Below are 16,734 nucleotides of genomic sequence, written 5' to 3' on the forward strand. Positions count from 1 at the left end.
AAGGGTAGAGAAGGGAAGGGAACAGTAGCACCATGCAACACCATGAAGGAAGGGGCAGTAGTTTGTGAGAATGGAGATATGGCTGTAGCATAACAAGAAAGGGGCTCCAACACTATCATTTCAGTCAGAGCACTTAACCTCACTGCAACAGGAAAACAGCTTATTGAAAGAAAAGATCTCCAAAATAGAAGCTAAATATGAAGAAATGTTATATAAGCTGATGTGGAGGACAGGGAGAGGAAGAAAAATATGAGACTGATTAGAGTACCAGAGCACAAAGAAGGGCTAGACTTCATTGCCTTCTTCCAGAAGCACCTGGCAAGATGGTCTGGTATTTCTGTGGACTCAGTTATGATAAAAAAGGTACACAGGGTATAACCTTCAGAAGACATGTTCAGACAAAATTGACCCAGAAATATAATTGTCCAGCTGGAGACATGTACCATAAAGGATGAGTTCCTCTCAAAAATATGGCAACCAGAGAAGGTATGTAGAGTTGATGATCAATTGTTCTTCATTGATCAGGACTACTCAGCTCAAACAGTGTAGAAAAAGGCAAAATTCTTCACTGTGATTGGGATGCATAGATTACAATGGCTTAAGTTCAAGCTTCTGCACTCATCATTTTTAAAAATAATGTTGCCTGGGGATACAAAAAACCTTCCTAGATAATTTAGGGACAATGTCATTTTGAAAGGGGAGAGAGAGAATCTTCCAAAAGTCCAGGACAATCCAAGGAAACCATTTCTTAGTGATACTGAACCAGAATCACAGATGGTGACGAGTGGAAATGACAGCAGAACAGCATATCCGATTTTCCAGAGAACAAATCTACTGCTATAGAGGTTCGTAGGTGTTTACTAGGCAAACAACCACAAGGGCCTTTTTAAGCCTTGCCGTGCATCCCAAATCTTTGACAAGTTATGATACCCTTGACAAGTGTAAGCATGGGCCTGGGAGATGAACCGTTTACAGGTTACCTGTGTCCATTAGAGACATAGGGCCAAACCAGGGATGAATTTCTGGTTTCCCATCCAATTGTCCAAGGTGGACTTGAATTGGTTTAGTGGGGAACTCTACTTCACATGGATGGGGAGCCTGTTCCATAGACATGGTAGTCTCTGGGATACATACCTATCTCTCCAGCAGGACCTAGTTATATCACAAAGTTCAAGTCTTTAGAATGGGTAATTCTGGTGCTGTTTGTTTTGTGGATATGCAGGAGGTCCATCAGAGTGGGGTCCGACAATGCCCTGTATGCCAGGCATAGACCTCCCCTCAAAACCCTGTAGGAGACAGAATACAGAGCTAGGGCCTTGAGACGGTCTGCATAGGACATTATATTTATGCCATGGATTCTTTTAGTGAGGAACCTCTGTGGAAGTTCCAATTGTTGGATATGCCTGGTTAGGTACATACCAAAGGGGGCATTGTACTCAGTGATTGGTCTGATGAATGCCAAATACAGTGGAACAGTGACTTCCTTGGACTTGGATGCTATACCTTTGTTTATAAGTTGTGCAATATAGAATAATTTCCTCAACAGTGTAGAAACATGATGGTTTAAGGCTAGATTACTATCTGTGTGTGTCCCTAAGTCCCTGACTCTTGGGTCAACTCTAAGGAGTGTGTTGTCAGTGTGATAGTTACTAGGGATGGATGACTTCCCAAAGGATACTGTTATGCATTTTTTGGCATTTACTTTTAGTCCACAGCTTTGACACCTGTTGTTTGTCTATGTCAGCCCCTCCTGGAGAACATTTGTGTCAGTGTGAGATTCAATGACAGGTCCTAATTTGCAATCATCTGCAAATTTAGTCAGCCAGAGACCACTGACTGGCCTTGACTTCTGAGAAGTAAATGCCAAAATGAGCGGTCCAAGGACTAATTCTCGTGGGACTTCTCTTGTGACTGGCCTCTTTGTAGAGGCGGACTTCCCAATTCTAACTTCCTTGGGTCCTGTCTGTGAACCAGTTGGCGATCTACCAGGTGACATATGGGTTTGTACCTAATCTCTTGAGTTTGTCAACAATGCCTGAGTGGGGTATTGTGTCAAATGTCTTTGCCAGGTCAAGGTAGGCAGTGTGAACAATTTTTCTTTCATCCATTGCTTTGGTGACCTTCTCAAAGAAGTCCACCAGGTTGAATAGACATGATCTGCACATGGCATAACCAAACTGGGTTGGGTCCAGTGTCTGGTGGTTTAGTATACCTCTTTTGATCATCTCCATGATAATTCTTTCCATGGCTTTACATATAAGACTGGTGAGACTTGCGGGTCTGTAGTTTCCAGGTTCTGTAGATGGCCCACCTTTGTGCAGAGGGATGACTGTTGCCTTTCTCCATTCATGAGGCACGAAACCTGCTTGGAGGCTACAGTTAAATAGTAACTCTAGAGGCCCTGATAGGTCATGTTTCTTGCAGTTTAGAAGGCATCCTGGGATATTGTCTCGGCCCATTGAAGCAAGAAAGAAGGAAAGACAGGGAGGTGGGACTAAACCAACAAAAGAAGGTAAGTTAGAAGGCAGGTTAGGAAACTCCTTTTTTAGAGGAGACTGCTTGTACAGATAAGAGAGGGAAACAAATGGGTAATGAGCAAATTAAATTATAGTATTTAATTCAGCATAAGCAGTGATGGAAGTAGCGTAGTAAAAAGTTCAAACTCAGCAGATTAATGGCGATACAGTGGAAATAAGGGGACAGAGGGAGCTTGCTTGGCTCAGTCACAGTGTAATTACTTCATTAATGCAGACACGTGCTGTCTAAGATGCAGGCCTTTAGGTGTTTAGCCTAATTTATTATTTCTAAATAGTTATCTGTTAGTGAAAGCTTTTATTGAGGCAATATAGGGACAAATCAAAGCAGACTATTTTATTATACAAAGGGAAAAATCGAAAGAAGCAGACGATCAGGGAAAAATATTTAGATTTCAATTAGTAGGTCCAAAAAAAAGGAAGTATAAAAGCAGGGATGAAGCTGAATATTTGAAACAAATTTTCCAAGGAACAATGGAATGGCTTCTGTTTTGCTCCCAAGTATGCAACAATGTCCATAAGGTTTGGGTTTTTTACTTGGAAGTGTTTGCATAGGTTTGTTTACTTGTCAAGCATATTTCAGAGAATTGTTCCTGTGGGAGATTACAAATGCTGGAAGTATGATGGGAAGGAAATATGCAATTTGGAATATATTTTTTGGGAGTGCAACAAGTTGGCATATTTTAAAAATTCTGTACAGTACGCTTTGTCAGAAATGTTAGTGGAACAAATGGTTGCAACTAAGGAAATAATTCTTTTTGAGCTGGGATTGATGATCTGAATTGCCTAAACATAGTAAGGCCTTACTAAGTCATAGTAAGAATTTACTAAGTTGAATAATGTCGGCTTCCAAAGAAAGTAATTTCTAAAAAATGGAAATCAAAATCTTAAACAACTGTAATTGAAGTACTGAATGTTGTAAAGGAGATAAAATAATAGGAGGTGAGATGTTTAGAAAAGGACATGAGCAAATTACAAGGAAATAAAAGGAAATGGTACATACAAAATACTGCTTGGGAGGGGTAGTGCGGTTTAAGTGAAGACAGGAACTGAGCAATTTATGTTATGTTGGAGTAAATTATATTTTTTTAAAAGAAAATGTATGTATAATGCGGGGGAATAATACAAATGTTGCTATGGTTTGCTTTCTTTTTATCAACATATGTGTACCTATGTTATTGCTTAAAATGTGAAGATTTAATAAAAGTGTAAAACAAAGAGCACAAACAGGAAGGGGAGCCCTAGCTCAGGATATAGGTGACAAGGGCCATCTACTTCCTACAGAAACTGAACCTCACTAATGATGTTGAGGCCTTCTTGCTGATGTCCAAGCAGAAAGCTGAGAGGGAAAGTTTGGATGACTGCTGGGATGACTAGATTTGTAACCCCATCTTTCATAGGATCATATGAGATTACTAGGCTATCATTCAGCGAAGGTCATTTGAAGCCTAGCCGTTTCATCCTAGTCTAATACCATAGAAATGCTAGTCAATACCCAAGATTGCATTTAGTGATGACTACCCATGTCCAGGAGGGTTGTGGGCGCTACCACCTGTGAGAATTTATGGTGCCCCGTCCAGTCATCCAGGTTCCTCTTGAAGAGTGTCATAGAGGTGCTGTGTTTCACATCAATTCGTAGCCTGTTCCAAAGATAACGGCAGTCACTGGGAGATAAAGGATGGCCTAATGGTTAAAGTGTTTGCCTTACAAACACAAGGTGCAGGGTTTGAGTCTAACAAGGGATAATTGACTAGGCTTAAAATGGCTCGCAAGGGCAGTTAGCTTAGTACTAACCTATGAACCTATGAACCTATATAAATCTGTCCCTCCAACATGTCCTATTTAAGTTAAAAGCCATATTTAGGTCCCTGGAATGGGTAGCTCTAGTTTCATTTGATTTACGCATATGCAGCAAGTTCATTAGGTTTGGGTCTTGGGTTGCTCTGTATGCCAGGCATAAGTCTTCCCTAAGAAGTCTATACAGTATGGAGCATAGTGACAGGGACTTTAGTCTGTCTTTGAAAAGGCACATGCTGGAGCCTCTTGATCTTCTTTGTTAGAAACCTCTAAGGTCTCTCCAATTGCTACAGGTGCTTTGTATGGTACATGCCAAGCAGGACATTATACTCAGTTATGGTCTGGATAAGTGCTGAGGATAGAGGGATTATAACATCTTTTGCTTTCGAGCCAATACCTGTACTAATCAAGTGTGCTACATAGAAAGCCTTCCTTACTACAGTAGACACATGGTGGTCAAAATGAATGTCACAGTCAACGTGTGATCCCAGGTCCCTTACCACTTTGTGGGTACTTGTATTGCTGATTTTATAATGTGAAGGGACATTGTTTGTGCGAAAGGGAATAATGATGCATTTCTTTGCATTCAGTTTGAAACTGTGACTAATGCACCAGTCGTTGATCTGTGTGAGACCCTCCTGGAGTATACTGACATAATTTGGGGTTTCGATGATTGCACCTAGTTTGCAGTCATCTGCAAACTTGGTCAGCAACAACCTCTTAGTTTTGACCTGAACTTCCAAGAAGTATATACCAAACAGTAGGGGGCCCAGCACTGACTCCTGTGGTATCCCACTGGTAACAAGTCTGCTGGTTGATATGGAGTCACCCACTTTGATAGTGTGTCTCTGGTTTGTGAGCCAGTTGGCAAGCCATCTTGCATCAAAGGGGTTTACATTCAGTTTGCTAAGTTTATCGGTCATGCTTGAATGTGGGATTGTGTTGCAAGTCTTTGCCAAGTCGAGGCATGCTGTGTGCACAGATTTGCCTCGTCAGTGGCCCTGGTTACATTTTCAAAGAAATCCACCAGATTTAACAGGCAGGATCTGCCCTTGACAAAGCCGAATTAGGTAAGATCCAGGGTTTGGAGGTCACCTATGTCTTTATTTATGAGGTCCATAATGATACGTTCCATTGCCTTACAGATGAGGCTGGTCAGGCGTATGGGTCTGTAATTCCCTGCGTCTGTTGCTAGGCAACCTTTGTGGAGGGGAATAACTGTTGTTGTTCTCCATTCCACAGGAACAAAGCCTGTGGTTAGGCTATGATTGAAAAGGGTACTTAATGGTGATGCTAGTTCATGTTTTAGCCTGTTTAGAAGGCAGTCTGGGATGTCATCTAGTTCCATAGAGGCTGTGTTTTTTGTTTTGGACAAGGCTTTGAGGATGTATTCTTCAGATTTGCAAGGTAGGGGGAAGGTTTGAGATAAGTTAGGAGGGGATAAGGGAGTGAAATTTTCACCAAACCTATCCACTACCAGGTTTGCTATCTCTGTGAGGTCAGTGTGTGTGATGCTGTTGGTCATTAGTTCTGCACATGCTTGACCCTTCTGGAGTATACTGACATCATTTGGGGTTTCGTTGATTGCACCTAGTTTGCAGTCATCTGCAAACTTGGTCAGCAACAACCTCTTAGTTTTGACCTGCACTTCCAAGAAGTATATACCAAACAGTAGGGGGCGCAGCACTGACCCCTGTGGTAACAGGTCTGCTGGTTGATGTAGAGTCACCCACTTTGATAGTGTGTCTCCGGTTAGTGAACCATTCAGTTCAAAACTAAGAGTTTGTTGCTGACCAAGTTTGTAGACCTTTTAGGCTATATATGTAGCTGTAAAATGCCTTATGGTTATCCTTGGCTGTACTTGCCAAGTTTCTCTCAAAGGAGCCCTTACGATTTGACAAGTTGTCTTATTTGTCTGTTGAGGCTGAGGAGGGTGCTTTCCATTGTTGCAGCCTTGCCTTTGTTTTCTTGGACAGCAATTTTTTGCATTTATTGTAAAGTTTGTTGATGCTGAATGTCCACCATGGCAGCTTGTTTTTACTTGGGGCTCTGACTTTGATTCTTTCTGGTACAGCCGAATTTATACACGTATGCAAGTAAGCTTTGGTGTAGTTACCACTTCCAGCTTGGGGTGGGGCTTGGAATGCGTTTATACCTTCACCTAGGAGGGTATAGTTTGCCTTGGTGAAATTTTTTTTAATTTGATTTCACCCTTTGTGAGTTCTGATCTTAGTGCCAGCTCGAAGGTGACTGATTTGTGGTCATTTTTAACTAATGAGGGTCCGACAGCTGTGGCATTGCATCTGTTTGACATGTTGGTGAGGACCAGATCCAGAATGTTTGTTTCTCTTGTCGAGGTATGAACAGTTTGTTCCAGGGCATTTGAATTAACAAAGTCAAGGAACTTTTACGCTAGCGAGTTAGGGCTAGCGTAGGTTTCCCAGTTGATAGTGGATTAATTGAAATCCCACATAACCAGTGTGTTCGGTAAAATTTGGATTGTCTCAACTTTGGTAAAGTCTTTTGATAGGCTTTGTGGGCATCATGACCCATGGAGAGGAATTTATAACTGGCTGTGACTTGAATAGGAGTCTTACCCACCGTAACCTGGCCTTGGAGTAACTCCATGGAGTTGCCCTGTCTAACTAGACAGGAGGTGAATTTATCTCTAATATAGATTAAAATACCGCCTCAGTTGGTTTTCACACATTCATTTTGCAGTCTAAAGGTGTGGAAGACACTGTAACCCCGCAAGGCTGGGGTACTCTCTGAAGCCTTAAAACAGGTTTCTGTGACTACACACAGGCATCTACATCTTCCAGTGACAGAAATGCTTCCAGGGAGTGCATCTTTTGGTTTACACTCCTAGCATTTAGCGGCATGATCCTTATTTTGTTCTGATTGCCTAATTTCATGTCAGTAATGTTGTTTTTGAGATCTTGTCAGCAGCCAAAAGCCCAGAGGCGCCAGGTGCAAACTGTATTTGGCAAAGCAGCGAGATCTGTCAACCATGGCTTCCCAGGCTGTCAGAAATTGGATCCCCCTTTGAATGACACCAAGTGGGGAATCCCAAAAGCCTTACTTTAATTTGAAACCTGCTCAAATCAATGAAATCAGAAGTTGAAAGCAGAAATTCTCACATGTACCAGGGTAAGTGCAGCTGTAAAAGTTTTCATGCTTGGATGTATACCTGAGACAAACCAGCATGGTTTCAAATGTTTGACTTAATGTACGTAGCATGATAATGGTTGAATCTCAAGAAAATTCATCATCCTAAATTTTGGAACTCTTCCTTCAAAGTCTACATTTGACAACTGGTAAGTCATGGAAATCGCCCCTCTGCAGACCATTTGATAGACCAGATTGAGAGATGTGTATTAGTGAATGAGCTATAATACCAAAAAAAGAGTGAGCTATAAAAAAAAAAAAAAAAACACTGGAGGCAGTGCAACCCAGGGAAACAAACAAAAATAGTATTATGATTAAGAAGATTAAGAATGCTGTGAGAGATAAGGATAAAGAATAAATACATTTGCTTTTTCAGAACTTTAGAGATAATCTCAGGCAAATTCTAATTTAGGAACGAACAATTTAAATGTTCAGAATTTGGGTACATACATATAAATTTTCCACAGCAAAGAGCATATGCAGTGTGTAATTGTGGACATATTCCTTGTTTCAGGTGCAACCAATTAAAAGGGATATGTTCTGTTGTTGCAGATGATGTCACACCAGCTGCTGTTAGTTAATACTCGATAAGAAATTCAACAAGTACTGCTTGGTTCTGGAAGTATTGTATATTTAATAAACATGAGGACCTGTTAAATTTGCACACAAGTTATACAAATTTTAGGAATGCACAGAAGAGAGGCCTGGTTGTCGTCATTATCAGGCAAGCCTTCCAGTCTTATAGCCAAACATTATATGGCCATTTAAGGGACGAAGAGATGAGAGGGCAAGCTCTGTGAAGATTCTTTTGGCCTGAAATATCTTTACTATTGGAAGGTTAGCTCTGTGAAGATTCTTTTGACCTGTAATGTGTATGTAATTGGAAGGTCTTGTGTTACACAGTTGCCACACAGGCTACCTACTCTTGCCATTTGGGAATACAGGAAAGAAAAACGTGGTTAGATGTGTAATGAGGGAGTGCATGACACAGGCTTAGGAAACTCAAAAGTGCAATTATAACAGGCATACTATTTTATTTATTTATTTATTTATTTATTTAACATTTGTTTACTGGGAAAGTCCGACTTGGAATGAAGCCAATTTTCTGCAGAGGCCCGGGGAAAAATGCATCTCTTTGTAATGTGGGAGGAAACCAGAGCACCTGGAGGAAACCCACATGAACAAAGGGATGACATGCAGACTCTGCACAGAAGGCACCCCAGCCAAGAATCAAACCAGAGAACCTCTTGCTGTGAGGCAACAATATCACCACTGCACCACTGCGTACTACAGTGAGGGTATTCCTACATGATGACAATATTCTAATTTGGATTCCCACAGTAGAGAACAAATTTCAGGTCGCATGGCAAGGTCCATGTAAAACAATTGAGAAAGTATGGGAAGCACTGTATAAGGTTAGCGAGGCAGTCAAAAAGTAGCTTATATCATGCATAATCATAGAAAAACAAAAATAATTTAAAAGCCACCCAACTGATAGACTTGACCCAAGTTTTGGAGTATTGTCTAGAGGTACAAATAGTTGAAAGTGTGTCAACATATCGAGAAAAATAAGTGAAAGCATTTATCTTAAAAATATATATATATATATATTTTCGGCTTCTTAATGTGAACTAACTTGATGAAACACGATAGAATTAGAAAACCAGGAGAAAGCGTGAGGGTAGAACCTTGTATAGGAACCCAGCAACATTTCAAAGAATGTCTAGTTTAAGACCCCATCCCCAATATGTCACTGCTTACATGAGTAAGGCATTTCTGTGCAGTGAGGACTCTACTTATGTTGCAGAAACATGGAATTCTATCCCCCTAGATATTAGGACCACAGAAAACAAAAATATCTTAAAAAAAAAAAAAACTCCTCTTGTCACACTTAAACAGGTCTTGGTTAATCAATTGTTCAGACCCTGGTTAGCCTCCCATAATGGTACATATTTGTATAGTATACAGGTACCTTTGTTGAAATTACTGTGCTAGCTTACAACAGCTCCTTTCTATGTTCACTACTCAAACAACTTGTGTTTTGTTTTATTAACTGTTGTGCAACTGTAACCATAAAACTGTACAATATGTCCTACAATTGCATTGTATATTTTTCACATATTGTCTTAGATTGTACAGTTTTCTATGCTTATTTTACTGTATTAGCATATAACAGATGCTGTACGTCTTTTGTACTATACTTTATTAACTTGTGTATTTTGGCTACTTTACTAACCTTTGTGGAGCTTTTTTTCCCGGGCCTCCTCTGAAAATGGGACTCATGCCCAGTGGGACTCTCACGGTAAACAAATGCAAGAATAAATAAATAAATATACCAGGTGCTGTATTTCATAAGTGGAGCAGTTATGATGACTACATGTCTTACTGTTGCCAGTTGCTGGACCTCTGGGTCTGAAAGCATTATACAAGGCAGGTGTATAAAACCTGAGCTTGTATGATCATTTTCAGCTGTCTTGCCATACAAGTGTGTGTGTGTGTGTGTGTGTGTGTGTGTGTGTGTGTGTGTGTGTGTGGGTGTGTGTGTGTGGAGGGGGGGGGTCTTCTTTAAGTAACACTGTAGAAAGTGTAAGCATGTGCTTAAAGTTAGGAATGCACATAGAAAGAGATTTCAGTGGGAGATTGGAAGGAGAATGCTGCTGAGGTTTGCGAAGGCAAACAGTTTGGGAAAAGAAAAGAAAAAGAAAAACTTGTATTTCTTGTGCCAAAGTAGGGTATGGTATTATCAGGAATCATTTGCTTGGAGCTATATAAAGCCATTTATGTTCTGTGTTTTTACCCTTGTGTTTAAAAGAGGAACATCAGCTTCTTTAACAGCTGTCTACTGGTTAATTATTTTCTGTTTCCAGAAGTTCATCGAAAGATAGTCTGTTTATGTTGTTTTAACAAACTGTTTGTTTTACTCTTCTGAAGAACTGTACAAAGAATATTTTTGTTTTATTGTTTATTGCTGAAGTCAAATTATTTTGTGGTTTGAATCTGCTTTCTTAAAGTTAATCTGAAATAAAAATGAGCTGTCTTGTAATTCTGGTTTCTTATTTAAAATATATCTAGATATGTCAAAGTACATACATTTATAGATGTAGATAGATACAGAAAGTATATTTAGCAGTTGGGTGCAAATATTGGCACAGTATCAAGTAGCTATGTAGAGCTTTATGATGAGCACTGCTGCTGAAAGTAGCCTGTGGTTTTCATGGTTAGCAGAGGCAGGTCTAAAATAGATTTTATTTTATCCTACATGCCTCCTGGCAGACATTTTCTCTGTCTGGAAATATTGTTGCTTTCTAAAAGTAATCTTGACATTACAAATCCTGAATTTCAGGTCATAGATGAAGCTTAATTTAAATGTGAGTGTGTGACTTTGCTACTTTTCCATTGAGAATCTAGTACAGAACCTTCAGTGTTTGTAAACCCCTTTAGGGAAATGGTTGGTAAAGGTCTTTAATTTCTCACTAGAGCATTCATGTCCGATTACCAAAATGTTGGCACTGGCTGTATCCATGCTACACATTCCACTACATTCTGTCTGATATCCCATAACTGAACAATATGCATGCTCAGAATGTGTTATTTTAAAAGAGGATCAGAGCTGAGTATATGCATGATACTTTGGTTAAGAAAACATCTTGTGACTTTTTTTTTTAAAACCCATTCTAAACCATGATAACGTTAAAACATGAATTATGGTTTAGGGCTTATCCAAGAAATGCCTGCACTCAATATGAACCCAGGGAGCTCACAAAAGAAGAAAAAGAAGCACTCCTGACATCCAAACAACTGAAAGAGTTCATTAATTCGGTAGTTTTAAGGTAAGCTGAAAATAAACTTTATTTTGTACACACCCATAATATATATATATATATATATATATATATATATATATATATATATATATATATATATATATATATTTTTTTTTTTTCTTGGATGCTTTTATTAGTTTGGTGTACTTCTGTTTTTAGCTTTTTTTTAACCCAGTATTTGAATAAAGACATAAATAACCAAAGTGAATTGGTAATAGTAATTGAACATTGTTCTATTAGAAAGGACAATTCTCAACCTAGATAAATAACCTCTTTTATATAAAAAAAAAACAAAAAAAAACAAACAGTGAATTTGATTACAAATTGTTGAAATATGGGGCACAACGTTTTAAAATACTTAACCTTTTAGACGCATATGCTTTTTTGTGCAGATAGGTAAGAACTGTGGTTTACTTGTCTGCTTGCCTGATACAACAGCAGCTTCAGTATAAGTATGGACCAAACATGAAGTTATGACAAATCATATTTTGGAGCACAGTTTATAGCTTGAAGCTGTACAGTTCATTGCTGCTGTAGGACAAGTGAAAAATGTGCAGGTATCACAGGTCAAGTGATTCTTCTCCTCTGTTTTTGATTATTGTGAGGTAAACAAAGTGGTAAATATGTAAACATGGAAAAGAGTGATTTATTAATCAAAATGTATGCTTTAGATAGAAATCTTCAAAACATTCCACTGAACATAATGTATGGATATTTGTTACTGAAGTTCACAGATCATCTAAAGGAATTGCAAATGAAAAGGTAGACAATTATGATCAACCTTCCAGTCATGGATACTAAGAAATTAACCTTGACAGCAGAACAAATCAAAGCTCAAGAAGTTAATTTTGCCCTCTATTTCAAGAACACTTAAGGCAGGATCAGAGAGACCTAGATATATTTTTTTAGTGCATGGAACTTTATCTGTTCCATTTTCTACCAATTACAGGGAGAATGTGTAAGAGGCAAAGAGTGCAAAATGTATTATAGCTTTCAAAGCGGTAAAACAGCACTGCTACATCGACAGTAATCAGAAGTGAAGTGCTCCACTGAAGAGCTATGTGCTTTAAAAACCGTTGGACATTAACCATTTGAAATGTTGTGACCTTCTAGAGTGAGTCCCAAAATGTGGAGACTGTATGGCCGAAAGAAGGGACTTACATCTACTCAAAGATGCTATTTCGCAGAGTATTCTTTTTTCTCCAAGGTATGGTGATGTCACAGTTGATATATATATATAAGTTCAGGGAGTTTGGGGGGCCTGCTGTCCACATGGTGAGATACAGGAATGACTTGCCCCCTGCAAAATAAGTTTAAAGGAGAAGAGCGATTTTCAAGAATTGCTCTTCTCTTGAGTTTTTGGTATTTTTTCAGCTTGTCAGCATGCAGTATTTCAAGTGCCATCATTTCAGTAGAGGACTCTGTTAGACACTTGGTCTTCCACACTTTTTGTTTGAAAGTTTGGCAGAGTGAAGTATCTAACATCTTCTAAAGCTATTTTTGCATCTATTTATTTTCTGTGACATCTTGCACTGACTGCATTTTGGTTTAGTGCAAGATTAGAACTTAATAGCACTTATAGGTACTTTAACAAGCTTGATAAGCACCTTTCTGATATCAAACAGGTGCTTAGCATACCTAAAATCAGACATGTCTCTGACATTGTGACTAAAACAAAAACCCAGCGAGTTGAGTTGGATATGCAATCTTCCATGGTTATATTGTAAAAAAAAAAAAAAAAAAAAAAAAAAAAACATTCCAACTATAGGAAGAATTGGCAGTTCCTCACTTCTTCAAAACAGTCAACTTCAATTAAGCTGATTACTTAAATTTGTTGTTTGAGTATATACCCCTACATCACATATCTGATGAACCACTTAAAGTAAATTAAACGTAAAAAAACAAAGTTCCAGAATAGATGGCATTATTGCTTAAAATATTATAAAACATTTAAATCTATTTATTTACATGTATTAATATTTTTTTTTTATTAATAACCACTTTATAATTCACATTGCTTTTCAACCCTGGTGTGTTATAGGCATTAAATAAAATCTACCATTTTAATTCCTCATATTCTAACTCACCCTCTCTGTCACCGTTAAAATCACTAGGCACATGATTTATTACACAATTCAGAAATTTCTTATAATCTTTACTTTCAATAGAATGTTTTCTTTTAGCAATATCTATTTTTTGTCTTAACTGCATAATGATGTTCATATACATGTTTTCTCAATTAATTATTGGTCTTCCCAATGTAAAATGACTCACAGATGAGCACTTAACCAAATACACCACAAAGTTAGATGCACAAGTTAAAAAAAAGGTACCTGATGAATTCCATCAGTTCTTGTATTGGTAAAATATGTACTTTCTGACATTTACCTACACAGGGAACAACTAACATTTAAAAGTCACCCATTTTGACATTTATTTGTGTCTCCTTCTTTTTTCTAATAAAGTTTTGATGTCATGATCTTTTTATTAATAAACACAGATTAATATCCTCAATAACACCCAAAAGTCTTCAGTTGTTCTGAATAACCTTTTTTATAGCTTCACTGTCCAAAGAAAAAAACTAAAGACATTGAAATAGACCAGTCTTCACTACTGTCCTGCTGATCTTTGTCCTTAATAATTTCTTCTTATTCTCTAACTTTTTAAATGATTTTTATCTGGATACCCTCTATGTAAGAACCTATTGTCTAATGTACTAGAAAAAATATCCAGTCATTCATTATCTGTCATCAAACATTTTATCTTTACAAACTGACCTTTGATGATGTTTTAAATACATTAGATGCATGCTGGAATAATGTAAGATGGCATTACTAGAAACATTTTTCTAATTAATAACAGTCTGTAATCATTTTCTCCATCTCACACACACACACACACAGACACACACACACACAGACACACACACACACTTACATATATATATATATATATATATATATATATATATATATATATATATATATATATATATATCCACATCCAAAAAACTGATATGAAACCTGTCATAATGACTTAGTAAACTTTAAAAACTCAGTACTTACATTAATTTTATATAAAAAAATATTGTAATCCTATTGTTTCCCCCTTTCCAAACAGAAAACAAATTGTCTATAAAATGGAAATAAGAAACAACATGACTGTAACAACTGGTATAAAGTAGTAACGTTTGAGTTTACCAGTATGCCATCATTAAATTTGTATAATCTGTGACCATTCGGCTTCCATTGCTACTCCACCCCCTTTGGTGAAAATATGAACCTTCAAAAGAAAAAAAAATGTTTGTTAAAACAGTGTCAATACATTCCATCAACAATTTTATGTTTCCCAACAGATAAACATTGCTTTGCTTTAACATGAATGCTGTCCATTCTAAACCTATATATTGCAGTATGATCATATGAAGTGAATGAATATCTACTGTTACCAACAAATTACTATTTTCTACTTGTGTACCTCTAATCTTTTTCTAAAAAAAATCAAATGAGTCCCTAATAAAAGATGGCATCTGTTTCACAAATGTAAGCAGTGCTCTATCTATAAATTTAGATACTAGTTCTAACTTAGAAGCTGGTACTGACACTCTCTATCGGTAAGGTAGGAAATGCTAATTTCTGTGAATCTTGGGAACATTAAAAAGCTTACCTATTTTTGGTTTTGGTGTATGAAAAAATAAATGCATGTATTTTGAAGTCACCCCTTCTAAAAAGTTGTCATGCAACCATGAATCAGATGTTCTTCATTCCACATTGCTGCAGTCCTAACCATTGGGTAGTCCGCTGTCCCAGTCGGCCCGAATACCAAAGTATATGGCTGACGTCGGTCAAGGCGCATTAGACTGACGTCAGGACGTCAGGGTACTAATGCGCATGACCGACGTCATATCCTCAGTCTTTTTTGCCGCATGGTCCGATGCAGAAGCAGTTTTGCGAGTGCAGGTTGGCGTTCTGAAATTTTCTGAAGTCGGAGTTTCAGACCGAATCAAAGTTGGCTAAGTACCCCGTTGGGGAATATTTTGGTTTTTTCTTGCCTCAGTATTTAACCGGATGTCAGAAAAAGTGAATAACTGTATTTCTTGTGGGAAACAGATACCTCATAGGGATTACCATACCTTGTGTATACCTTGTTTAGGGCCTGAGCACGACGTTGTTGGATGCCGCTCTTGTGCTAGATTTAACAAACGCACTATTAAGAGAAGGTTAGACTGTGCCAGGTTAGTTTTGGGAAGCGTTGTAATTTTAAAATGGCGTCGGAAGCGCCGCCAGCCGCTTCGTCCAAAAAGCGCAAGGACAAAGCAGCAAAGCCTAGAGTGGAAGAACCGGCAGTCCCGGACGTCGGTTCTTTAGAAGGCTCAGTGGAGCCGGAGGTTCTGCCAGGAGTTTCTTTGGAGTCTCAGGAAGACTTTACTGTTACAGGATGTGTCCTCTCAGGAGGTAGGCCAGGCTGAAGGGGCTTCTCAGGTGGCTGTTCTTCCCTCTCTTCCTAAGGTGGTTAGAGCCTCCCTTCTGTTTCCAAGGCTTCTTTGAGAGGCAGGCCAGGTTTAACTTCAGTGGGGTTTCTCCTAGCACTACAGGATCTTTGCCTAAGAAACATATGCTTAAAATGGCAGAGGATTTGATTACTATGATTAGAGGTTCTATGCCCCCTCCTGATAAGAGGCCTAGGGTGGAGCCTGAGTTTGAGAGTTTTGAGCAGTGTTCGCTGGCTTCTGAGTCTTGACTGAAGACTTGCAGGAGTATCCTCCTTATTCTGATTCTGATGTGGATGATTCTACTCCTTCAGCTTCTCCTCCTGAGGATTTTTCATTTTCAGAGACTCTGCATTCCATGAGGGAGCATTTTAAATGGGAAGGTCAAGATTTCTCTGATTCCAGGAAGAGGCTTAGGGAATTCTTGTTTTACCCCAGCATAGGCCTTTAGCTATACCTCCTGTTCTGAATGTGGTGGAAGATGTTTTGCAGAGGCTTCCCTGAACCCTGATTCTTTGCCTCCTGCCCCAGTTAAACCGGATAGGTACTATAGGGTGCCTGAAGCTCATAAGTATCTTTTTAAGAGTCCTAGGGCAGACCCGGAAACTCTCTCTCAGGGGCCTAAAGGTGTTAAGGCTTCTGTTGTTAAAAATCCTGTTCCTCCTGATAAAGAGGCAAGGGCTTTGGATAGATGGGGAAAGAAAGTGTATACTTCTTCCACTTTAGCCATGAGGGCGTTGAATTGCCAGTTTCACATGTTAAAATATCAAAATTATCTCCTTTCACAATTGAAGTCTAAGGTGGATGCTCTGGCGGAAGGTATTGAGTGTAAAGAGTTGCAGGATTTAGTTCATGTGTCTGAACAGGTGAGTAAGCATTCATTGCAATGTGGTTTTGATGCTGTGCAGGCCTCCTCGAGGGT

At 38.6% G+C, this 16,734-nt stretch overlaps 1 protein-coding gene across 1 annotated transcript in view; it reads left to right on the forward strand.

Moving 5' to 3' along the window:
• The window catches only part of DNAI3 (dynein axonemal intermediate chain 3), a 1,549,065-nt gene that overhangs the window by 893,443 nt on the left and 638,888 nt on the right, over nt 1-16,734 (forward strand). Inside the window, exon 8 of the mRNA XM_044086876.1 lies at nt 11,213-11,329. Within this exon, the coding sequence (XP_043942811.1) occupies nt 11,213-11,329 (117 nt within the window). The remainder of the gene's footprint in view (nt 1-11,212; nt 11,330-16,734) is intronic.

Source organism: Protopterus annectens, chromosome 10.part0 (genome assembly GCF_019279795.1).
Source record: "Protopterus annectens isolate FY-2018-M chromosome 10.part0, PAN1.0, whole genome shotgun sequence".
Lineage (NCBI taxonomy): Eukaryota > Metazoa > Chordata > Ceratodontiformes > Protopteridae > Protopterus > Protopterus annectens.